We start from the raw sequence: 26,435 nt of genomic DNA, 5'->3' as shown, positions 1-26,435 counted from the left end.
AGCAGAATATGGCCTGCTGTAAGCCCAGGCATGTGTGATTTGTGTGATTGGGTTTAGACTGCGTTGATAGGCGACGTCTTGGACGCGAGATGACCAGACGCTCTATGGACAACGCAAGCTGTCATGCTAAAAATATCAAGGTAAGACCACACTGCCTGTTTTTTTTTTTTTTTGTAACAACCCCTAATTTTATTATCGCCGCGTTCATCGTTTACAATCACTGTTTACTCCAATCATTTCTCGGCTTTAAATTTATATTGATAACCATCTCTGTAAGACATGTACATATGTTGTGCATGTGTGTAAACCAGGGACCAATGACACATCACGAGTTAATAGTTGAGAGGTGTTTTTTTTTTCTGTGTAAGCTTTTATGTGGTTTCAATTTATTGTCTTTACTCTACTTTTTATTAGCCTATTTATCCTCATCTGTATTATTTCCATAACCTCTAGACATTCAAAATCAGACTGGTGATAATCTGTGAGATCTGGAAAACAAATGACAAACTTCAAGATGAGGGGATAAGCCATTTAATTAGAGATATTTTTTATTATCTTAATCTATAACTTGATAAGTTTGTACAAATAAGATAAGGCCAAATCCAAGTCCTTAGTATTTTACATATTGACTTAACTGTAGTTTATTTTGGATCAAAGCAAAGAGATACGTAAATATAAATATAAATGGCACTATGATTCTTTCCCTCTGTTTAGTAAGGTTAGGAATAAAAGGTATTTATTATATAATACAAGAAAGACTCTAACAGGGAAAACCATATAAAAGCTTTCTTTTTTGATGACTGTTTGTCCGTCATCTGTCTGTCTATCCCTTTTTTTTTTTTTTTGTTAACACTCAAGGCAGAGTTGTATGCGGTCGTGACTTTTTAAACACTGTTTTCATATTAGTGTTTCACAGCTCAGCTCCTACTGCTCACTTAAGCACATAAAGCCATTCAGTATTCAAGAAATCCCCAAATAATTAACACAATGTAAGTCACAACCCTCATCCACCCAACACCTCATGCCTCCAACATGTGTTGAATGAAACCTCGGTATTTGTTGTTTTATTTTCCTCTCAGAAATCAATTGGGCAGAACATCCGATTAGCTCTAAAGGGGAATATTTACAGTACATAGCCTAAGCCCTAATAATCATTTATCAAATGACTAATGAGGTGTTAATGTTTGCAGCAAACGTGGCCTGGAAAATATCTTTCCACTGCAACATCTCAGTGTCGCTGTGTACAATGTTATTCCCGCCTTTTATAGACCAGAGTGACATTGTGCACAGCATCTCTGTAAAGCCGTAAAATGCAACAGGTTCTATGCGAAGGCCATTAGCATCATGCCAAGTGCATTTCAACATCATCTGACACCAAAGAGCAAAAACACCATTCCTTCTTGCCTCATGATGAACTGTTTTCATTGCCATTGTTAGTTTTTCTGCCTGAAGCCATTTCATGTCATGTTTGCTTTTTTAAAAACTGTGATGTCTTGTGTAAGTAGATGCTCTGATGTTTCGATAACCTCGCTTATGTGATGTCTAGACACGTGTTAAATAGAGAAAACAACTTTTGTTCTGTAATGAACACAGACAACATTTGTGTCAGTATCATCTGAACTGACTGACTGAGATTTTTTTAGTTAACAGTTTTGTATAATGATTTCTGTGCTTGCAACCGATGGTTGTCCTGCTGAACCTGGAGTGTTTGAGCCCTTGTTGAATAATCAGCTGTTATATGCTCTCGGATGATTGATGGGCTGTCTTTATTTTAGGTGACTGCACAAAGTGTTGGAAGATGCTGGTCCATTCAGATGAGAGTTTATGTCAGTAATTAGGGTGTAAGTAAGACTTCAAGCCCCCAATGTATGCTGGCATCCCATTGTTTTGCTAGGTGGTAATACGGCAGTCAAGCAGTCTGTGGTAGCATAGTCTTGGGCGTATAGGTGCCCAAATGTTTATTTTATTTTTTCTTAATGGCACCCAATATAATGTTGAAATGGCAATATGGTGTGCATACACCACCAATTATTACGAGACTTTGTGAATCCTATGATAGCAAAGGAATTGCCCACTCAAGTTTGCCTTACTCTGCCTCTCATTCATTCATTCTTTCATTCAACTTTTATTTTAACTCGGAAATACATTAGTAGAGACCTCATTTAAAATGTAGCTGAGTAAAACAATGCAAGATAAAAGCACTTCAACACAGAAAAAAAAAGCAGAGAAACTTACATAAAGGTGGCAACAAGAAGTAAGAAGCAATAAAACCAATGATGAATGAAAACTGTTAAAATGCAGAACACATTTATCAGGTAAAACAGGAACACCTAGAAGTAATATATGATACAGCTGAAGATTTGAATTGCCCTGTAGATTAAAAAGAGGAACATTTTTCATTGTTCTGCATGTTGTTCCTGGTGCACAATATGAAAAACGGAATTTTCCGAGTTCGGTAAAAGCAGCCGGCACCTGGAGTGTAATCCAATCACTAGACTGAGTTTGGTAAGAGGAGCCCACATTAAAAGAAAGCATTGAACTGATGTAAGAAGGTAAAAGAGCTTTGTAAACCTCTGATTGGCTTACCCCGACATTCTAACCTTAACCGTAACCAGTCGCACTCCTCTTGCCTAAACCTAACCAATCCAACCAACAAAGGCAATGAGCACTAGCCAATCATACGGAGAGTAGGGCAGATCTTTGCTTTGTCCCTATAAGACTCACAAATGTGCACCATCTACTGCGATAAAAAGTGCAAATTATTTCAACTTCCATGTTCCCTTTTGTCCTTGCACCAAAATTTGTTTAAAGCCTACAGTCCAGTGGTTTTGGTTAAATTATTCTGCCATTGTCTTCTTCCTCAATTTTCATATGAAAATGTGTGAACAGTTTAAACATTCCTGCTTATCTCTCAGTGACACACGTGATTTATTTCAGACCATTTCATTGTGACCAAGGTGTCACTGAAGATGCAAACAGGAATTTATCTACAGAAAGCTGTCATTAATCATTATGGATATTTCTCAGTCCATAGACAAGTCTTTATTGTGCACGTGGGTAATGTGTTTGGCCCCAATGCATCCTCTCTCCGCTCTGACTGCTTGTAACTCAACTGGATGATTTGGATAACTATTTCATATGCTCAAACGCAGAGGAGGTTAGATTAGTACTAGTTACTGATGAGGATGAGGGAATATGTTGCAGTTATGTTTTGCATGTTGTAGGAGAATTGATGTTGAAAGATGATGGCGTGAAAGTGAGGCGTGGGTTTATGAATCTGAAACTGAGGTTCCTTTTCTGTAAGATAGGACCGCAGGAGTACAACAAAATCTAATGATAATAAACCGCAATATGTAACGTAACAGCTAAATAAGTAAAAGCTGAGCATGGTGTAGATAGTTACTTGTATTACCACACGTGTTTGAGCCCCTCTGTAGGCTGTGACAACAACATGCCACGGTTAATGATGACCACTGCCTGAGACTGACTATTGTTTGTGTATGTCTGAGTTGTCTTGGGTGCATGATGGAGCCACCAGATTTTACACAGTCACGGTCGAAGCAAAATCGCCATAATTCAATAATGCCCACTTTTATTTCCCACATTTGCAACCACTGCACAGCGGATGGAAGTAAATCTCTCCTTCGGGGCAGGTTACTGTGCGTGTCTTGACAATTTGCCACTTAAAACTTGTTTGTGTGTCTACTTATCAGGCTGCCCCTCAATGTGGGACATGTAACAGCCAGAAGTGTTTTTCTTTTCTCCCGGGAGTAGTTCCCTCTTGAAGCACTACAAGTTTCACTGACTAGTTAAGTGTTGTTTGTGCAGATGTGGCAGCGGCAGTGTTGAGGCTCTCACTAGCAACTTATCATGCACTGAACGGTGTTCCCCACCCTTGTCTGCCCACACTGTTTATTTTTCAATTAGCCAGGGCTTGAGTTGGCATGATGTCAGGTGGGCATGGGAAACTATAGGCCACACTTGTGGAGCACAGTAGAAACCTTGCAGAGCAAAGCAAGGATTTTATGAATTAGGACTCAATAATTATTTTGTCAAGTTGGTCTCCCTCTCTCCTACAGTATGTGTGCGTGTCTAAGAGTACAAAACAAGAGTTTGTGTCAGTAAAAGAGGGGGCCGTTGAGAGCGAATGAGACAAAAGGTTAATGTGAGAGCGCTCCTGTGTTTTTTAAAGCACCTGTGCGTATGTGTGGTGGGCCTGTTCTCCCAAATTATTGAGGTTTGAGTGAAAGCACATTACTGTGGAAAAATCCCTGAGCTCAGTTGAAGAATAGAAATTCTCCACATTTATCCATGCAAAAGATTCGCTGAGAAGACATCTGTTAATAATATACTGTAAATATGTTTGTATCCAAAACACTGCACGTATTTGCGGTATTTTATACCCACGTTAAACAGTTTATTCAAAGTGTGATTAAGATACATGAGTCATATTGGTTTTATCAGTATAAAACATCCTTAAAGACGTGAAATGATACGGGCTGCCAATCATAAATACTTTACTTAACTTGCCACAGCAAGTTACATAATGATCATTCAGGAATCTAGAGCTTGCTCAGAGACAATCTTATCAGGACAGGTGTCTGTTGACAAAGAGGATTTGACTCAAGCTCTCCAGCTGACGGATGATCTTTCTTACTACCAACTGCCCTCAAGAGCCTTATTCATGAAAGAATGGAGAATTTCTAATCCACGCTGTCTGCTAAGCTGCAATAGCAAAGCAAAGACATCTGATTATGCATACCTTAAGAGCTGGCCCAACAAAAGATGTCTCTTTCATTCCTTTATTGGGTTTTTTAATATGGTAATCAGCAGAGATTGTCCTTATAAATTTGATTATGTACATTTGGAAATTATTTTTATAATAACAAAATTTAATTTATATAATGACAGATACTGTAGATACCCACTTTTGTATATGCCGATATTATCTTTTCACAGATCTGAATCAGTGTAAATGTCGACCAATAGGTCACAAGGAAGTGCAGTCCTGAAATGCAAAGTATAGTTTGAGGCAGTGGTTTTCAAACTTTTTGTGCCCAAGGTACATCAAAGGGTGAGCCAAAATCTCAAGGCACACCTGTATTTATATCTGTGCACAATAGCTTCTACAACGTGTTTTCACTCTTATCATGACATAAGAAAAATAAGACAGGTAGCTTTCATGATACTTTTTACTGACAGTTTTTTTGGCTCTTTTTTTTCCAGCGTTCAGTGGTCGTCGCTGGTGCTTTGTTGTAATTTGCTCTGTACAATGAAGCGACCCATTGTCCCATTCATGGCTTTCTCCTTTTAGATGTTACCATCCCTCACACTGGCTGCCAGTCAGGCCTTTTGATGTGTGACACACTTATGATTCCTACGTCTGAACGGCAAACATTTTTTAGTTAGAGTTTGCCTCTTTATTAGGAAATCTACTGATACAGTCAATTGAAAATTCATTCAAAACTTTTTGTATAGGCCCAGTTGAATATTGCCATAATAATGTGTGGTTATCACAGAATCCCATGGCACACTCGAATTTGAGAAACACACAGTGTCTCCATTACAAAGGTTGTCCACCAGAGAGCACTGATAAGTTCCAGTTCTCAAATTTAAACTTGCTACATCACCCTCCAAAAATCGCCTATTGGGCAGACTCAGATCCAGACAGAAAGACACATAGATACTATAGGTATTTTATCAAATTCTTGGTCTTGTTTCTTTTCCTTTTTTTCCCAGTTGCCACTGTCTCGAGTCCAAAACTATTCAGGAAACCCCCTGAGAGTTGCCAAAGCAGACTCTGATAAGCACATTATTTTTACTCAACCATTCCTGACGTCTGTAGCCCACACTATAGGGTGTTGGTCTGTGTTCAAAAACAGCGAGCTTACAAAAGCTGGCACTGAGCCCAAAGCTTTACGAGTTGTTTTAAAGTAAGAGATACAGTGAGCAGGCGCCCCTCGGGATCTCTCAGGGATTTCAGACGCAAATGCTCAGGAGCTGATCTACGGCTCATGATGGGGAGGGCTTTTAAATTCCAGCATGACATTTGCTTTAATTACTCATTCAACATTTTATAAATGGCAATTTAGGATTGCTCCCACTGAACCGTGTGATTGCAGATATAGTTCATGCAACATGGGTAGCGTGAGAAAGTGTTTGCATGGCTGTGCTTGTGTCTTTCTGGACCTCAGTGCCTGCCTGCACACATGATGTATGAAGTGAAGTCAAAATGCACCATAGACGGAGAGTTGCGAGCTGCTTTTACTTTTTTGTATTTCTTCTTTAGAACTGAATAATATTTTGACAAACATTTTACTGTTCAGTGTGTGACAATTTGATCTATTCAGTATATAGAACGCTTTTATTTTTAAACTTTACTTAAGCAGGCAAAAAATGCTTAGATTGCAGCAATGACCTGGGGGAGTACAGTCCGACCTGGGAGCTGCCCAGCACCGCAGCCTTGCACTGAGCAAGATTATTCAGGGACTTACATGTCTGACCTTGCAGCAACACCAGCAGCAAGCTCGGTTTTCTACTAGGGTGTATAGCTCTTAACACATTATAAACACGCAGAAGTCGGCTTGTAAATTGATGAAAATGTCTTTTTTTTTAGATTATTTGACAACATACCTCACACTCTAACATCTGAATATAATGCATGTACTGCTCATGTAGAACAAGACTCAAATGTTATGTGCAACAGGAGTCAAAGCAGCAAAAGTGTAATCTCTCCATAGCAGGTGACACAAGGAAAGAACTTGAACAGTAGAAGATAGAAATTGAAGGAGGGGACCACAGATTGACAGATGAGGGGAATTTAAAAGCATAAAGAGCTAAGGAGGAAAATGGAAAAAGAGGGAGTGTGAGAAGCAGGGATTTACCAGGCATTGTTTCAGTCTGTGTGTGTGCAAGACAGTAGCAAGTAGCACCCTGACACAGAGCCCCACATTGGCACACAGCTACTCAAGGGTAGGACTTCCCCTGTCCACAGTGTGTGTGTGCGTGTGTGTGTCTGCTTTAATGAGAGTTCTGCCATGACCATACTGTGTCAGAGCTGCACTCAGTTCATTATTTGTTGCCGCTCATGTTGTTATTGTATGTGCCAAACCAGGCTTCAAAGTGTGCATGTCTGCGCTTGCATAATGTTTCCCCAGTATCTTCTGTCTGAGCGCATGCATCCATGCATCCATCTCTGCATACTGTACGTCTGCGCGGCTGTGCGTCTCTGAGCGCGGCATGTGTGTAAGAGTGTGTGGTTGCAAGTCAGAGAGAGAGGGACAACAAGGGAGGGAGAGAGGGAGAGGGAGAGAGAGAAATGAGAGAGGTTTGAGAGCTCAATGGGCAAACACTGTGTCCTGATGTGCTAGTGCACGCTGTTTCTCTGGCAAGTTTTTGCAACACCGCAGGATTCTTTAAGTTTTGGTTTCTTTTAGCTGCCACAGGTTCTACTTGTCTTTGTTTACCATCTCTTCAGGTAAAGTATGGGATGCATGTGAGGTGGGATTAAATACTACTTTTGTCTTTACTTTGCTGTTTATTCTCTAAAAAGTGTCAGCGCGTGGCGACTTAAGATTTGTCTTAAGTTTAAGTAGAGTTCACTACATTAGGAGCTGGCTGAAAAGTGTCAACATTTTTAATTTGGTTTGTTTTAAAATGCATCACTGGTATTTTCATTACATGTCCTCTTTCAGTTTATCTTTGCCTAAATCTTGTTGTTGCTTTGGTTTCATTATTAAAGTCCTCAAAGTTTAACACTTAAAGATTTAAAAAGAAAAAAATAATTTTTGATATACAGTAATGACCAGTAATTTCAAAGTTTATATCACAGTATTGCAGTATCATTAACGGAACATAGAAAAAACAGTTTTTTTTAAAGCAGTGATTAAGTGTGTCTGCACACACAGGTCAGATTTAGTATTATAATCAAGCCAATAGCCATTGTTTGTTTTTCTCGACCTTCAATTGTAAGCCAGCGGGACAGCTGACACATTGTGTGCTTTATAGATAACCGTGAGTAAAATATGGAGAATAATATTTTTCAGTGGCATAATTGTTTTTGTCAAAGTGAATGAACTTTTCACTTTAACTTTGTTTAAAGCTGCTACCTTTCAAGGAGAAATTGATTTCTGTCAAGTTTAAGCTCTTAAAGTATCTTCAACAGGTTTTGTCAGACCGGGAGGAGCGTACTTTACTTTTGTCAGTCTTGAGGATTCAGATGGAAATGAAGTCATTGTTGAACTCATGATCGCTTTCATCAAAAGAATAAAAGTGTGGTTCGTATGAGAAAAATGTTTGTGTTGAGCATAAGGTTAGCCAGTGTTTCTTTTCTCCCTCAGAGTCCAGGTACATGACAGGATCTCGGTTGCATGGTAGTCAGATGTTAGTGTGGAGTGAATGCCGTGCCGTGTAAAACTGCTGGACACTCGTTCTTAATTAAGATAATGGGGTTCCATGTAAATTGTGTCTTCCTATACTCTGGCATTCATTACTAATTGAACTAGCACTATAAACAATCTAATCCACTTTTAAACGGCTCTCACAGTTGGACCCATTACTCATGTGATAGCATTTTGGATTGTTGAGTATGTTGAATGGCTGTACTGTTCTTTAAAGTTTAATTTTTATCCATACATAGCAGCTCTCTTAGTTGCTAAGTTTAAAACCAATTTAAGTGTTTTAAAAAGCAGCTATAGAACATTTGTACCGAGTATAAAAAGTATTTAATATAAAGCACAAGCGTCTCATTTACCTCTCACATAATGTACAAAACTGGCAAAATGATAGACGTATAATTCTACAAAGGTTTTGTGTTTAAATTATATTTTTATCAAGTAATTAGAACTTACCATTTTATTAAGAAATAAGGGGGTTAAATGTGCTGCATTCGTCTTAACTTTGAAGTCTAATTATACTCATTGAAAGTAGTCAAGCATATACATTTTACGTAGCCTTTTTGGAATTTATTCAAAGCCACAAGTTAAAATAATTTTTTTTTTTACTTATATGTTGTCTTCTTAGTGCATGAAAAAAATGAGGGCTAACCTGTTGAGCAAAAAAACTTGTATGCGATCCATAATTGACTAATTTTAAATCTTTTGCATTAGAATTTTCTATTTTATAACAATCAAAAATAGAGAACCTCTTTATCCGCATGGGTCAGTTTTCTGTCTTTCAAGTTTTCTCTTGTGTTTCCTGCCTTGAAAATGCTGCTGCGTGTGTTTATTCTCTAATTTCTGCCCATTAAACGGCTTTGATCTGATAAATACTGAAACAAGTTATGCAACTGGGAGATAGCGTGAAATGAGAAACATTAGGAAAAGCTGAGAAAATCAGCATGTCCTAACACAATCCCCTCAATGTGTACCACTCAAATATATTTTACAATCTCCCATGATGTCTGTTTTAATTTGATTTACAATAAAACTTTAGGTAGAACATGTTAAACAAGACTTTTTGTCATGTGGAAGGAGAGACAGGATAATCATGGGTTCACTTAAGAGTCATTTTGAGCTAAGTATCTCTTTTCCTGTGACTTATCTGTGGATTTTCTGTGTGTGTTGCAGTTTGCTCCATCACTGAGTGTCTCAGAGGACAAGCAGTTTGTGGAGAAGATCCAAAATTCTTGTAACTTTGCTGCTGGCCACATCCTGTTCAAACACATCTCTCCTCTCGTGTATCCTCCTCTGTCTGTCCTAGCCGCCTGCTCTTATTCCTTCTTGCTCAACAGACTCTTAAACATTTCGGTCCTCTCCCACATACACACGCCTCCCCTCATTCTGGCCTCATTCTCTTTTTTTAGCTCTGCCCCCCTGCTCCCCGTCTCCTTTACCTGTCCGAGAAGGACAATCCTGTTTTCTGCCAAACTTGTCACTACAACACCACTGCACTATTCCTTTGCTTTCCTTACCCCTCTGTTCCCCTAATGGGCGCCATATCAGACAGCAGTGCCACATTCCCTTCATCGTCACTGAGAACCTCTCTCCACCCCTAACCACCTCGCCAACACCAACATCAACACGACCCAATGGAGACAAAAGATATGATGCTGACAAGCATGTTGACAATGGACAAAGGGGAGAATGAGGGAGAGAGGGAGAAAGGGAGAGAGGATGTGGGGAGAGAAGAGGAGGGGACACAGCAGGAAAATGGCAGACTGGTGCTGGCTGACGGTCTCGCAGAGAGGGGACCCAAGAACCTGACCTCCGGCTCTGGACAACAGGTGTCCAATGGCTTCACCACATCCACCCCTCAAAGCCCCAGGGAGGGGCCGGGGAGCGCAGCTTGCTCTGGAGGCACAGCTTCTGGGCCTGGAGGAGGCACTGGATCCTCAGTGCCGCTGGGAGGCCTCAGGACTCTGGTGGTCCAACAAACCAGCTTGGAGAGGCCCAGAGAAACCTGGAGCAAGAAGATGGACTTCTTGCTCTCTGTGATCGGCTATGCTGTGGACCTGGGAAATGTCTGGCGCTTCCCTTACATCTGCTACCAAAATGGAGGAGGTGAGGAGGCAAAAGATGTTTGAGAAGGTAGCGGGAGATAAGGAGTGGGGAGGGGTGTAGATCCCATGCTAGAGTAAACAGGATTTCAAGGATTAGAAAGAAGAGAAGGCTCTTTTGTGGTTCTAATTATTCTGCAGCATGTACGGTAAATTAATAATAATTTAAAGTATATGCAGCAGCTAAAGTGAGTCCGTTAACTGCCCTGTAACTTTTTCCATCATTAAAGATGGAGGTAGATGGAGACTATCTCTGCACATCATAATTTCTGCAAAACTGAAATAAAAAAGGGCGTAGACTTATAAGGAATGCTGCAGTTACAGTAAAGTACTTGTTTATGATTCAGCTCTTTTATTGCACAATTCAAGGTACAAAAAGGAAAGCGTATGTTTTCGCAGAGTCTGTGTGGTCTGCATGTGCTCTGTTACTACACAACCCTCACCTAGCGGCAAACAGGGCCTCCCTTTCCACTTTTATTGAATTTGCAATAATAAAATCTTTGCAATATCCTGTGTTCTGTGTGTGTCTCACGGAGCGAGGTAGAGATGGGGACCGGGAGACACTTGATAGAGGCAACACTATTAATTGTGGGTTTTTATGAGAACGCCTTCAGTCCCTTTCTCCTTGCTTAATAACCTGTCGCCCAGGCAGCTGCTCAATCAACCCTTATCTTTGATTTCATGTCACAAAGACACGAGATACACACCGACCCACTGACATACACAGATGCACACACGCATGCAAAATAAGTTGATAATCAGATAGAAAGAAAGAAAGAAAGAAAGAAAGATGTGTTATCAAACTCTGCACGTTAGGTTGGAGAGTTCAAAGATCTGGCTGCCATCCTGCTGTTTCTCAGTGTTTGGCTTTCTAATTCTTCCTCCATCACTTTTATACTTTCCTCACTTAGCAGCCAACATCCCAGTAGTCCTAATCTGTCATTGTAGAATTTAAACACAATGACCCTCTCACTGCGTGTTTCCACATATTAAATTGAGTGTTATATGAAACTGGGCAAGCACGCACTGTTGTTTTTGAATGGACTAAGGTTATGTAAATGATAGGGTACTTAGAATATTTAATGATTTTTACAGAGTGCTTTTTAATGTTCTCGGTTCTTGTTTATCGGGAGTTATTAAGGGGACTATTGAGACTACAGATGGAGTGTGAACGAGCAGCATTTCTCAGGAGTGTAATTGACTTTTTACTGTTCGTCCATAACTTATTTTCCCCTCTCTCCCCCCCACTGTTTTCATACTCTCCACATCCAAATCCCCACATTTTTGTTTCCAACTCTTATATTCTCCCTCTATCATTCCCAAACATCGTCCGTCCTTGTGTCTCTGCCCAGGTGCCTTTTTGCTGCCCTACCTGTTGATGGCGGTGTTTGGAGGCGTCCCTCTCTTCTACATGGAGCTGGCTCTCGGCCAGTTCCACCGCAGCGGCTGCATCTCCATCTGGAAACACATCTGCCCCATCTTCAAAGGTAATAAGAAGAGCGGAGAGAAAACAGAACAGATGGAGAAATGAGTCAATAGCAATAGCTTGGATTAAAAGCTAAGACGAGAACATGAGAGAACAGCGCTTACTATCAGGAAAATTGGCAGTAGGAGAACAAAAAAAGGCAAAGAAGGACAGTGTCAAGTCAAGAGACAGCTCATTTCACCTCCCTGTCCCCCTCGGTACTCTGCCTTGAAGAGCATCCCGAGCGTCTTGTACATCTAATGAGTTATACTGACTCTCTGTTATGGAAATTGTCACATTTCCATGCCAAATGCCAGATGCTCAGAAATGTGATAGTGTGCTGGTTGTTGTTGTTGTTGGGAAATGTCACCTACTTACCCAATAGCAACTTGAATTAGCTCGACAACACCACTGATGTCTCTTCAAGGGGTTGACTGACTGGTGCCACATACTATGCAACATAATTTCTTCTTAATAAAACGCAGATGTAACGTTTATAATCAAGATAGTTTATTTTAGGGACTGTTTGTTATTTATGAGAGGGTGAGCGGGTGGTGCAAAACGGGAGGCACTCCAAACCATTTTTTTAAGCACAAGGGAGGGAGTTATGTCGTTTGTTTTTTTTTGTTTTTTGGCTTAAAGGAGGCACATTTAACTTAAAATGAATGTATTTTGTGTTTATTTTAAATGACTTAAGAACCCTAAAAAATGCAAGTGGGTTTGAAATGTATGGGTTTTTTTTAATAAATTGCTAAAATTTAACCATATAACCATAGTGAAAACAGAAACTATCAAAACACATCATGTGCAACAAATGCTTCCACCAATTGCTGCCACTGTTGTGTATGTTGTCATTAATTTGGGAAAGCGGTCATTAAACGCACATTTTGCTATTAGCTCTGGGAAGGTTCAAGATAAAAAAAAATACAAAGTCACAGCCCAGCCACCCCCTCCTCTGACAAATAAAGTACGGTCCCTTAACTCTTATTTCTGTGCTAACTCAATTTTTTTTCCACTCATCCAGGGATTGGCTTTGCCATTTGCATCATAGCCCTCTACATCGCCTTCTACTACAACACCATCATGGCCTGGGCCTTGTACTATCTACTATCATCATTTCGTCCCACACTGCCCTGGACCACCTGCTCCAACAGCTGGAACACAGCCAACTGTAACCGTTACATGTCCACCGACCACAATGTGTCGTGGTCCAACTCCTCCACCTCTCCTGCCGAGGAGTTCTATACGTAAGTGCATGTAAGTCGGATGTAGAGGCGTAGGGGGAGAGCTAACGCAGGAGGGAGACGTCAAGTGAAGGAGGGAGGATGACTTCCAGAGAGCGATTACAGGGTTGGTTCTGGTGTTTAAGGAGTCCTGTCAGATTTACCACCAGCCCTCTCTGCAAAATCCACTTGTATCAAGGAAGACCTTATCAGGATTTCATAATAAGAACCACTAATCTCATCTGAGATTGTTCAGGAGGAGGACAGGAGTGATACAGAAGTAATACGTAAAGAACAAAATGTAAAATATCCTCACTCATAATATTTACTGTGATAGTTAACTGAAGATACACACAAAATTCAAAGCTGAAGATTTGTACCAGTGGAGGAGTTCATATGGATGATAGAATTTCATTCAATCAGGAAAGACAACACAAGTTAATGAGAATGCAGAAGCTTTATCTGATAGACTTTATTTGATAGACCTTAGCGTTGACCCTGTCAATTGGATTTGTGGGAATACATCTCTATAAATAGCAGCCAATAAGAGCTATAGATAGGGCCTCGACACCAGTGGTGGTGGTGGGGTGGAAGGAGCAAAGCTGAGTAGCTTCACAGACTGAAATGACAGATAAGGTTTGCATATTCTTCAGCTAAGATGATGATCATATGATAGGAAAGCCTGTAAACAAATCCCAGAGAAATCACTTGGATGATAATTAGGAGGTGGAGCCTCAGTGTGACGGTGACATAGAATGATGAAAGCTTTCTGTTTAACTTTGTGGTTAAAGCATTTTATGTTTTGCAAACTACATTTATGCCATATTAAATATATAGTAATAACATGTTTTTCCCTTTCTTTCTATTAGATTTTTCAAATGAAGTATATAGATATATAAACAAACAAAGCAAACCAACATAAACAACACTAAGACATAAAGACAGACAAGACAGAAAAGTATTGAAAATAATATCCATACAAAAAAAACACCCCAAAAGAACAAACGCTGCAGTATTTTACAACTAAAAATGAATAAGCTGATAAGGTTTTTTTTTTGTTTTTAAAGAGAGATTGTACAGCAATGTGATATTGACATCGACTGATGGAGCAATCAGTCACTGCCCTCCAGGGATAAGCAAGTCAGAGTTTCTGGAGGAAAAAGTGTAATGGTTCCCAAAGTTGTCAGAACCTATCCAATTTATTATTGAGATCATAAGTCAGTTTCTCCAGAGGAAGGACAGCTGATATCTGTGATAACGACATGTCAACCATGGGGACCTGTGGAGCAGACCATCGCAGCAAGGTGCACTTTTGTTAACAGAGATTTGACATCCTCATCAAAGAAATTGTCCGAAATATGATAAAACAAGTAGAACAAAGTCAGTGAGAACTGTTTGCCTGTAACCTCCTGAATTACAGAATGAACCTCTTTCCAAAATATTTGGATATGACCAGAACCAATGTACCTATACAAATATACAAATGTACCTTTGTGTGTTATACATTTAAAACAAAGGTTTGAGCTGTTTGGGAACATGTTCTGGAGGTGGACGGGTGTATAATAAATCCTATGAAAAAAATTTAAATTTGCACATGTAAAGAGAAGTGCACTTCGGAAAGATCCCCTTGCAGATTTTGGTTCTGTCGGCAGAGCTAAGTGTTACCCCCAGGTCACGCTCCCACAACGGCTTCAGGGAATCATACGTAATAACAAGTTTTACAGAAAACCTGAAGCATGTAAAATATATGAACATTAGTATGCAGATAATCAGGGGTCAGTTATGTCCTACAGTGTTATCAAATTAAATGGCAAAAAATTAATAAAATTATTCTTTTTACTTTTAACTGACAGGTTTGTAAGTTGCCAAGTGAGATTCTGTTTTCACTTCTATTGAGTAGCAAACAATGTGTGCTTGATTTTACGAAGAAGAAAAAAAGAATGCTCTCAGTTCACTTTAAATTAGCGTGCCAAAAATATGAACTAGCCCTTTATTTGAAGAAGCAGGTTTAGGAGGAGGGAGGAGGGAGGGAGAAAGAGCTGGAGGCTTTTTGGATTATTAGAGGATTAAAATAATACATAAGAAGGTAGTGAGACAACTTTGGATCAGAATTTAACATTTTCATTCCTTGAATCCTCAAGATACAAATATGCTCTTTTATTTAAAATTAAAAAAATTCTGACATGAAATTTAAACTGATTATTTATATAATCCAAAGTGTTAAACAATCTTTGGCAAGCTGCTTTCACAGAAATTAGGTCACTCAATTTAGTCAAGCTTGGTATTGTTTTGTTTTTTAACGAAACGTAAAACCTGAGCTGTGTCAGAACAATGTCTTCCTTATTCCTGACAGCTCTGGGACTCTACAGCCTACTGGCTCAGTCTTATCAGCTGCTCACTAGACCATGCCTGTATCTGTCCACTGAGACAGATTCAGGGTTTATCCGTAGTTGACTTTTCCTAATACAGGTTTTAAAGTAACAAATTCCGCAACTCAGTCTGGCGCCAGAATTTCCTGTTTTCAACATAAATCACGTCTCTGTTTTATCGGCCAAGCTCTGTGTGCTTAACCTGTGACCAGATTTTAACCTCGCTGTTCATTTCAGTCTCCCTTTTTTCACTTAGGTTTGTGTAAACTTTGTTTATTGACATTAATTTGCTATGAAGTCAGTCAAGGCTCTCTCGTTTTGTATTGTTTCCCTTACATGAACTTTCATTACTTCTTATTTAATCTGTGTCATGTCTGTATGTTTACTTGTCTGGACTCTATCGTTCTCATATTGTACAAAGAGTTTATACCTCTATATTTCCCATTTTGCCCTGTTTATTACTCCTTCCCCTCCTCATACCTTTATTTTTCCCTCCTCTTTGCACCTTTTCTTACCTTTGGATGTTTTTTTTTCTTGCTGTTCTGTCCTCTATCACCTCTTCTGTTTTCCATACCCTATGCTGTTTCTCTACTATCCAAATCTCCCAACATCCTTTCTTACTTTCTCTTATCTTTTCTGTCACTTCTTATTATTCTGCACATTCTTCTCCTCCCCTTGTTCCTTCCTCTCCTCTTCTCCCACCCCCTCCTTCCTTACCATGTCTCCCTCTTTGCGCCCCCTCCGACCTCACCTCTAAATCCCAACATCCCTTCTGCCTCATTTCTTCCCCCCAGTCGCCAGGTGTTGCAGGTCCACCTCTCCCCGGGTCTGCACCAGCTGGGCTCTGTCAGCTGGCAGCTGGCCCTCTGCCTGCTCTTCATCTTCACCATCGTCTACTTCAGCATCTGGAAAGGAGTCAAGACGTCTGGAAAGGTAACCGAAGGGGCGCCTGCATGGCTAATGGGAGTGTCAGTTAGAGTGAATGGATGGATGGATGGATTGATGGAGCCAGAGAGGCAGAAAGATGCTGGTTCTCCTGTCATCTCTTCGCCCTCACTATCGTTCATCATCATGGGTAGAAAATTTGCTTAGAAAGGAAGTCAAAGAGTGATTATTAAGTATGAGTGGATATCAGCTGATATGACTGAGTGAATCCTTCTTCCTCTGTTCTGCATTAGGTGGTTTGGGTGACTGCTACCTTTCCCTACCTGGTCCTCTTTGTGTTGCTCATCCGTGGGGCCACTCTGCCAGGGGCCTGGAGGGGTGTGGTCTTCTATCTCAAACCTGACTGGGAGAAACTGCTTAGCACAACAGTAAGTCAGTGGGTGCAATCTGGCAAGGCTGTCCTTGATCTCTCAGTGTGAAATGTTTGTGTTGCTATTATATTTGTGCAAACTTCTTGCCCTAACATTGACCGTCCAACCTTACACTCGCTCAAAGGTTTGGATTGATGCAGCAGCTCAGATCTTCTTCTCACTGGGTCCGGGCTTCGGCGTGCTCCTTGCCTTCGCCAGCTACAACCCATTTCACAACAACTGCTACAAGTGAGAACCCTTTAAACACACTATTATATAATTTATACTAAGACGGCACCTACTTGCTTAATGAGCCAAATGCTACTTCAGGGGTTTTTCCACCTTCCCAAAACTCCTTTAAATCTTTCAACAAAATTATCAGTAAATCTAGAAATACCTGTGTCAACATCCAGGTGGAACAATAACATGCCGATATCACAAGACTCCAATAGTACATACATTCTCCCTAACTCTGTAGACTTCCTGACCCCAAATCTCTCATTTCTCTACCTCAGAGATGCTTTGGTCACCAGCTCTGTGAACTGTCTGACGAGCTTTCTGTCTGGCTTTGTCATCTTTACCGTGCTGGGCTACATGGCTGAGATGCGGCAGCAGGATGTGAATGATGTGGCCAGGGATGCTGGTAGAAAAACGCACCAACACAATCCCAAATAAATAATTCTTTACTCAGTCTCACATCATTGGGGAAATAAGAATAGTGCAGCCTATATTTAATTTATCTGAATTTTTACATAGGATATGCTTTGACATTGAGTTAGCACAGAGTATTGAAAGAAGGACCTACTGCACACATTTGTTGCTCTGGACAAAAATACAGATGATTCAGATTTAACTGCCTCTTTCTCCTCTCCAGGCCCCAGTCTGCTGTTCATCATTTATGCAGAAGCCATCGCAAATATGCCTGCTGCTACCTTCTTTGCCATCATCTTCTTCCTCATGATCATTATGTTGGGTCTGGACAGCACGGTTAGTTCGTCGATTACGTATTTCAGTGAAAAAGTTAGGACACTCAAGTCAATGTTTGGCTTGCTAAATGTTCTTTATGTCCTCACATGTTCCTGTCTCCTCGTTGTAATCTACCTGATTCTGTTGTTGCCCCGTCCCCGGCTCTTGTGTGCTCTCACAAACCTAGAAACAAATGTTTCATATTTGCCTTGTCATATAGGCAAAAGCCTTGTTCTGTTTGACTTGCATTTGCTTGTTGTACGCGTTGCTCCATAAAGGTGTCGGGTATTATTTGTCCTCGCTGGATAACAGTCAGCGAAAAACAATGTGATAGGACTTTCATATCACTGTTGTGTGGTGATCTTGTCTCCATAAGCCTGTGTTTATCTGCTCTGAGGCAGCCAGCTGGAGAGACCCACGAGGCTCTTATCACGTCCTGATAATCAGTGTGGAATCAGCATTGGAGGTTGCTATGCTCCTCGATTTTATGACTGAGGATATTACAGCAGAACGTGTCGCTGTACTTGGATTCATGTAGGATTGGCTTAATATTTTGTCTCTTCATTTTTTTGTCATCGTGCAACGGTTGTGGATGTTTTTCATCAGTGTAATGGGGACTGTCAAATCACTGATTAGCAACACGTAGCATTTAGATTCCTAAAGCTCTCAGACGAGGGTATATGTACAGTATAACGTCTTCTGGTTTTTCTCATGCACCCTCTGATGAGTTCTCTGATTGTTTTTCTCTCCCTCACCTCCTTGCTGTCCTCCTCTCTCCAGTTTGCAGGGTTGGAGGGAGTGATCACAGCCATGCTAGACGAGTTCCCCGATGTCCTGGCTAAGAGACGAGAGTGGTTTGTTTTCGGCCTGGTGTGCGTCTGCTACCTCGGGGCTCTCTCCACACTCACATATGTAAGTTATTTGTAAGCTGGTAGAGCATGCAAATCCCAAGTACAAAGGCTATGTCCTTGCTGCAGCAGCCGCGGGTTTGATTCCAATCCTGGCCCTTTGCTGCAATATCAAAATGAGGTCTATCATGAAAACATCATCCTCAGCCAAATTAGATTTAAAAATACCTCTAATATTACATGTAAATCTGTGATTTATCCCACCTGACTGTCCGCAGTTAAATGGTTATATTGTGATCATCTGTCATAAATAAGAAACAATAATTCAAGACTTCATATAATGTCTATTCAATTATATTATTGACCAAAAATGTTGTTTGTGTTGATCAAAAGCATCTTAAATGTTATTGTTGTGTTTTAAGTAATGTGATGGACTGCAGTAGACAATAAGCTGAAATCAGAAGTCCCTGAGCAGTAACCGTTTATCTCCAATCCAAAACAAATTTCCCTAATCACTAAGACCACGGATGCTCAACTTGTAAAATGAAAGGGGCCCCACACAGGTTAGATGTATGCAGGGGCGTTTCTAGGATTTGAGGACATTCAGGGCTTTGCCTGGATCTCTGTTGGGGGGTCTGGGGGGGATCCTCTCCTGGCACTCTTTTGGATGAAGAAGCTCTATTTTGATGCTTTATATGCACTCTGGTACCTTATTTACATTTACACAGGGATGTAATTTGTTGTAAAGCCCTCTGAGGCAAATTGTGATTGGTGATATTGATATTTATAAACAAAATTTAATTTAACAATTAGAAAATTGTTGGGGGGCCACCTGGCACCTTATAGGCTGTAAGTTGAGTGTCACTGTCATAGACCTTTCAGATTGCGCAAGAGTGATTTCTGAATAGCTTCACAGATGCCCCCGTGTCTCCTCTCTTCCGTGTCAGGGAGGAGCGTTTGTGGTGAAGCTGTTTGAGGAGTATGCTACAGGCCCTGCAGTCATCACTGTGGTCCTGCTTGAAGTCATCGCCGTCTCCTGGTTCTATGGTAAGTTTGAGCTATTGAGCATGATGATAGTGATGACTAAGTTGTAACCTCATTGCAAATTACAGCAAAAGAGTTGGTTGGAGATTTAGAAGCTGTGGTGGTGCAGACTTATAGTGATACTGTGATCTCCTCAGCTCTGTGTCTGTTTTCTCTGTGCAGTTCAAGTCACAGACGCATGAGAGAAATGGCATTAAGACACACTCCTGATATTTGGGACTTTGTTGTGATTGTGTGTGTGTGTTCCAGGTACCAACCGTTTCTGTGATGACATCCAGCTCATGCTTGGTTTCTACCCGGGTGGTTTCTGGAGGGTGTGCTGGGTGGCCATCTGCCCCTGCTTTCTGCTTGTGAGGCTCATGTACAATATCTACACACACACATACTAACTTAGACACTTGTTGTCATATTTATTCTCATGTTTGATGATCCTTGCTATATCTGACCTCTGCTCTTGTTCCCATTCCTTTGTGCAGTTCATCATCATCAGTTTCCTGGCCTTCCCTCCAGAGGTCAGGTTGTTCAGTTACCACTACCCGCCATGGACCACTGTCCTGGGCTACTGCATCGGAGTGTCGTCATTCATCTGTGTGCCTGCTTATATGGTCTACCACTTGCTGAATGCCAAGGGCACATTCAAACAGGTACAACATTTCTTTCCTTATCCTTTCCATTCAAGTGTATCTTCTGAGTTTCCCCTCGTTCATCCCACATGTCCCATTGCTCTGCGCTCCTGCTGCTCACCCATATCCCTACCAGACCTTTGTTCTCTTGCTGACACCTCTCCAACAACAGGGATTGCCTCTGTTCCTTTCCTTTCCTTTCCTTTCCATGCACCGTCAGGGTCTACCCTCTGCAGCGAACACATGACTGGAGATCAGGATCAAAGGAGCACGGAGAAGGCACAGGCCAGAGATTAGCGAGGAAAAAAGTCGTGACAACTTCCAGGCACCATAGATGTTACACACACACACACACACACACATGCATACACGTAGGGCATTACCTGACACGCACCTAACACTCACTTTTAAAGAGACACATCCACAGTCTGCAACACATGTCGGCTGTCACGTTGCCAGATTTGAGGATGAAGGCTAAACTGACGGAAACCGGGCTTATGTCATCTGATGCTTTGGCATCAGAACACCCTGCGTAACAAACTAAGTGAAGCAAAGCAGCATCACTTCCAAAACTACTCTCTAAAATGTGTTCAAGAGACAGGTTGTCTGCTAAGCATCACCTAAATTTTTCTTACATTATAAAATCAAATACAAAATGTCGTCATCATAAAGATCATAATTATCTTGCAATCCTCTTTGTTAGAGTTGACAGAAGGTAGAAGGACATCAAAGAGGCTGGGAGACAGACGTCTCTGGCTGTTGTCCAGTATTGACACTGCTGCCAGGGCACACAATGACCCTGAAACACACTGTCAACACAGGGGAGTGGTGTTTTTGTGTGCGTGTAAGTGTGAAAGAAGACGGTGTCAGTGTTACTCATACGGACAGATGAGGCCAAGCGAGGGCAAAATGTCAGAGTGTCTCTTTGTAGCAAGACTGTTGGTTGTGCGTTTGTCATCTGTCTGTTTACTTTCCTGTAAACTTCCTTTCTGATTCTGTAATGCTTTTGATCAAGTGAGGTGTGTTTGAGATTAAACCACAAGGATAATTAGATCAACAAAATATAATCTGGAACAATTTCGATAATCGGATAATCATTTGAGTCATGTTTTTAAGACAAAAATGCCAAACATTCATGGTTACAGCTTCTAAAATGTGAATTCTTTCTAATGCTGGGTTCAGACATGTTGCCAGATCAAATATCTTTGAGACTGGTTGGACAAAACAAGACAAGTATTGGAATCACAATGGACATTTTTTTTACTATTTTTGAACATTGTATAGACCAAAACAATGAATCGACAGATAAAAAAATAGAGTTGGCAAATAGATCTGTAATGGAAATATTCATTAATTGCAGCCTTATATGAGATAGTACCCACAAGCTATTCAAATGGCATGTGTGGACATCAGGTGGCCTCATTCTATTGAGGTCAAATACAACATCAGTCCTTCAATATTTGATACATAGATCTTCAAAAGGACAACGGCTCCTGTCACTATTATACCCGACAAAGACTACGTCAGCCAAAATTGCAGTAACATTAGTGGCACAGGAATATTTTGACCTGCTTTGTGGTTTAATTCTTGCCAGTTTCCAGTTAAAGTGGTCGGTTTATATCATTTTAATCTCCTCACTTTCTTTCTCTGCCTGTTATCTCTTCCCTCTGTCTGCCTCTGTCTCTGTATTCACAGCGTCTGTTAAAGAGTGTCACTCCAGAGCCCAGCAACAACCAACACAGAGACTTCATTGTCACCAACGCAGTCTGACCAAACCCTGCCCAAAGGACGGTGCCACTGTAGCTACACAGAGCACCCTCTTCTGGACAAACTGCACAACCACAGGACAAGGGGGCTACCTTTCACCGTCTTTGCCTCTTTTTCAGACATCGCCTACATTCGTTTTTAGCTGTCTCGCACCAAGATGTAGAAATAGTGGTGGAGTTAGGTGGAGCCAGGCTGCAGTAACTTTACTTAGCTTTGTTTAGTTTGGTTCCTTCATGCTGATTCTGAGTTCTCTGGTGTTACAAACTCAGAGTTTAGCTTCCATATCCTCAGCATCCTCTCTCTATATGTCCACTCACCATTGTCACCTGAGTTATTAAGTGACCGACTTTTCTTCAGGTTATACAGCTGTAGGAAATATTTTATACAGTTATAGAAAGTATGATACAATCTATGTCCACGTAGACAATAAACTGCAGATACTGTACAGTGAAATCAGTTGAAGAAGGAAGACTAGTTACATTTCAACCCTCTCACTCTTTACATTTCCATATTATGCTGTTAAGTTATGCATTAAATATGTAGCAAAATTCAGGTATCTGTTACTGAAGCCAAATATATGATATCTGTTCTGTTCATATTTCTAAAGATGTTTCAATATTGTAGCTGTCGTTTCGTTGTGTTCACTGTCAGCCTGTGTTTATTTGGTGGCATCTCGGATGGATGACAGATTTGCAACGAGTTCCCTACACTGTGAAGCACTGTCTGGTAGTGACATGAGTGTGTGTATGTCTGAGTGTATGTGTGTGCGTGTGAGGAAAAAAAAAGACTATTATAATGTCAGGTGGATAAAATGGATCACAGACAGAACCACCGGAGTGTATTCATCCTATAACTGCAATATAAAATGTGTATTTATTTTCTAATGTATCATTGCTGTCATTTTGACCTCCCACACTTCAGTATGACAAACATCACATGTGACATTTCACGACATCGTGCTGATGGTCTTTGTTTAATCACAGTGACATTCTTCACTCTGTTGTCACACCGCATAACTGTCAGTAATAGAAACCAAATATGGATCAGAGCTAATAACATTATCAATGGCATAGTCTGAAAATCAGCGTTACTGCTCTTTACTTTCTACCAAAAAAAAAAAAACAAGTGCGTTTGTGTGTGTGTGCACATGTGCCTGTGTGTGTGTTTCCGAGAGTGTATGCAGGAGCAGGAGTTAAAATATGGGCGAGTACTGTTCAACTACATGTGTATTTACTAGTCAGTCTGGTATTGGTGTAATCTATCCTGTGAATACCTGTCTCCTCTCTCCATGTGTGAATGTGTGCATGCACCTTAGTGAGTCGGTGCACGAATGGATGGTTGTGCAAAAAGGATTAGAGGCGTTCAACCTATGTGTGCATGCCGTGATGTGTGTGTGTGTGTGTGTGTGTGTGTGTGTGTGTGTACTGTACTTCAAGTGTGTGTGCGTGTGCGTGTGTGTCTGTAATGTGATCTCCTGTTGTCTTAACTGCCAAAATATCTTATGAAGGAAGTCTTGCCTCTCTCTCTTTCTCGTACCTCTCAAGCTTATGTAAGATCTATGTATGTCAATAAAAGACTGTATTGAGAAATACACCTGTATAGAATAAAGATATATAAATATATGGGAAATAATAATAACAGATAATAAAGATATATGGAAATAAATAACCCCTGTTGTTTGTTAGTTGATTCTTTAATTTGTCAGTGTTGTTTAATGTATTTCAGCCTTTAAAAGGTCAACATACTATTTTATTTTTTCCTTGAATTGTGACTTGAGTCGGAGTCAAGTCACAACGTTGATGACTTTAGACTCGACAAATAAAAAAAGACTTACAACTCCACCAGACTTTTAACACCAGTGACTCAGGACTTCACTTGGCCTTGAACCTGTTGACTTGAAAATATTGTTACACTCCCCCAAGCCCGAATATTATAAAGTATGTTGTTTATTTCCTGAAACAACTAATTTTAACCCTATTTATCCCAACAAGTCAACACCAATGCCCCAAGTGATCCACTTTTTTTTGCACCCAGCAGCAACCTCCAAGGCTGAAAAGTAAAGCCAATGCGGAAGTGCCAAAAACTGCAGTTCCTCTAATGGCCACTTGAGGCTGGCTCCAGAAGCAAGTCAATCCCCATAGACTCCTGGTACAAAAATAATTTTGGTCTCTCGCTTATTTTCTTGTTCATGACAATTTTACAGGGGATGAATATTTGTATAACTCACCTGTTTATGTTTTATTAATGTTTGGCATAATCAGCAGGAGTGTGTGCCTCAGTCAGATCCACCCTCTCATCCAAATATGGTCACTTCTGGCTCCAAATATGGCGAGCTTGGGGCTCCACAAACCAGTGGGTGACATCACAGTGACTACATTCATTATTCTTATACAGCAACCAATCAAGGTGCAGAAGAAAGCCAACTAATAATATAATAAAATAATAATATATTTTATTTAAAAGGTGCCTTTCAAAACACCCAAGGTCACTTTGCAGAGCACACTGAACTGAGCACAAGTTGGAAAAAATTAAACTCAGGATAATTTTGTTTATGACAAAAACTACATGTTTACAAAAAGCAAACTGCAGTATGCAAAATGTGGGTTTGAAAATTAGAGACGCAACTACTTCCAACTTCATGCAACATTTTAAGTTGTGCAAAGAATGGCAAGTCAACACCAATATTATCATAGCAAGCTAACACGTAGCAAACATTAGTTTAACGGCTTAGTAACGTTTCGACCCACTTGTTCTAATAAGTCGCTGAAATACAACAAAAGCATTTATGATATTGTAAATTTTAAACATGATTACACTATTGTTAAAATGGCATGGCATTTGATTAAGAGTGCTTAATGACTTTTTTGGAATCTAATCTCAAAGTTTTGGACTTGACTCAGGACTCTAATTAATTGGCCCTTCGCTAAGCCCCGCCCTTTTGAGTTGGTCCAACAAGCTGTGGGTTAAGTTAAGCAGGGATCTCCAGGAGCTTCTCTTCACTGGTTCCTGTACAGCAGGGTCGGTCTTTTTTCCACTGTTATAATCATTAAAAAGCAAAAGCAGCATGTGTTCAGTAGGCTAAATCTTCAGTAGCTAGCTAGCTAACCCTACACTTCTCAGGGTTTGATTTTGGTTTTGGAACAGGGAAGAAACATATGTCTTTTTCCAACCTCTCCAGGTAATGAGTATCATTAATACACGACGTGCCCCAGGTACAACATTTAGCTCCAAATCCACAAACCCAACCTGAAAAGGAAGGAAATCTGAGTAAATGGAGCACAGCTGTGTTACTGTCGCACCCTGGTCTGAGCCGGCCGCTGTGATTGGTCAGCCTGCGTCCGGGGGCGGGACTTAGCTAAGGTAAGTCCCACCTACAACATTACTGATAATCTACAGGCCAGCCATGTCAGAAAGCGTGCGTCAACATACATGTAAGGCCTGAGCCGATGCTGTAATGACCTTTACAGGATTCTACAACATATGACACACTCAGACATATTTTAAGGATTCTTAAGATGTATTCTATTAAGAACTGCAGCCAAGACATGCACACACAGGATGTCCCACAGCCCAAAAAACTCTTGGTCAAACTATGTAACAGTGAGACAGCCTCCAAACAACCCTCTTATCAACCTTTGATTTGCTGCACTGATACAGTAGCTCTTGTCATTATATCTGCAGCAGGCCCATAATGTTGGCATTTCTTCATAGTCTTTGCAGCTTTTTGAAGTGTCAGTTCATTCTCTGTCTTTTTTATGTCAAAACCTCAGGAAATAAAACTGAAACTATCAACATGGCCACCACGACATTAGATCTGCTGTGTTTTTTGCAATTTGGGTGAACTTACTATTTAAGACTTGACAGAAACAAGCAGAATCTGTTGGATAATCTGCGACAAAATGTACTACAATGTGCTGGACTCAGTGCTTTATAATGACGTGGTAAAATGTTGAGCTTCAACACAACTAGATCACTATAACAAGGACCTACACCAGGATCAATAGGTTTTAATCCAAGTGGCAGAAATGTGGCCCTTTGTGAGACTGCTCTGTGTGTCACTGATACTGTGTTTGCAGACAATAATGACATTCTTAGTGACCGCATCATGAACTGCTCTGTTTTATGACTCGACTGATTTAAAAGCAGACTGACTCAACAGCATGAAGTGAGTATTGTCTCAATCAGAGGCTTCGAAATCACGTGTTGCACTGAGTCTCTCTAAATGCTGGCTATCACAACCTGTCAGGGCAATCATTGTTTCTCTGTCAACACCAGTGTATCTGCATCCATGTGTGTGTGTGTGTGTGTGTGTGTGTGTGTGTAGATAATGTGTGTGCACA

The 26,435-nt window shown here is 40.6% G+C and overlaps 1 protein-coding gene across 2 annotated transcripts; it reads left to right on the top strand.

Moving 5' to 3' along the window:
- slc6a4a (solute carrier family 6 member 4a) lies at nucleotides 1-23,752 on the top strand. 2 transcript variants are annotated; one of them, XM_050058930.1, is made up of 14 exons: nucleotides 1-140; nucleotides 9,567-10,499; nucleotides 11,848-11,982; nucleotides 12,985-13,207; nucleotides 16,347-16,485; nucleotides 16,731-16,865; nucleotides 16,993-17,096; nucleotides 17,363-17,490; nucleotides 17,722-17,834; nucleotides 18,594-18,725; nucleotides 19,609-19,708; nucleotides 19,955-20,055; nucleotides 20,182-20,349; nucleotides 22,024-23,752. In XM_050058930.1, the coding sequence occupies exons 2-14, from the start codon at nucleotides 10,028-10,030 to the stop codon at nucleotides 22,096-22,098; spliced, it is 2,025 nt and encodes a 674-aa protein (XP_049914887.1). In that variant the 5' UTR covers nucleotides 1-140; nucleotides 9,567-10,027; the 3' UTR covers nucleotides 22,099-23,752. The 2 variants fall into 2 exon arrangements, with proteins under 2 accessions (XP_049914887.1, XP_049914878.1); XM_050058921.1 differs by lacking the exon at nucleotides 1-140 and adding an exon at nucleotides 7,310-7,477.
- The last annotated feature ends 2,683 nt before the right edge of the window (nucleotides 23,753-26,435 follow it).

This window comes from Epinephelus moara, chromosome 2 (genome assembly GCF_006386435.1).
Source record: "Epinephelus moara isolate mb chromosome 2, YSFRI_EMoa_1.0, whole genome shotgun sequence".
Lineage (NCBI taxonomy): Eukaryota > Metazoa > Chordata > Actinopteri > Perciformes > Serranidae > Epinephelus > Epinephelus moara.
The sequence above is the reverse complement of the archived record's forward strand: the minus strand, read 5'-3'. Positions and strand labels throughout refer to the sequence as shown.

Coding starts and splice junctions, on each gene's coding strand:
- slc6a4a (XM_050058930.1), top strand. CDS start 10,028: ATGGAGACAAAAGATATGATGCTGACAAGCATGTTGACAATGGACAAA. Junction 17,491..17,721: donor TGATGTGGCCAGGGATGCTG/GTAGAAAAACGC, acceptor TCTCCTCTCCAG/GCCCCAGTCTGCTGTTCATC. Junction 17,835..18,593: donor TGTTGGGTCTGGACAGCACG/GTTAGTTCGTCG, acceptor TCCTCTCTCCAG/TTTGCAGGGTTGGAGGGAGT.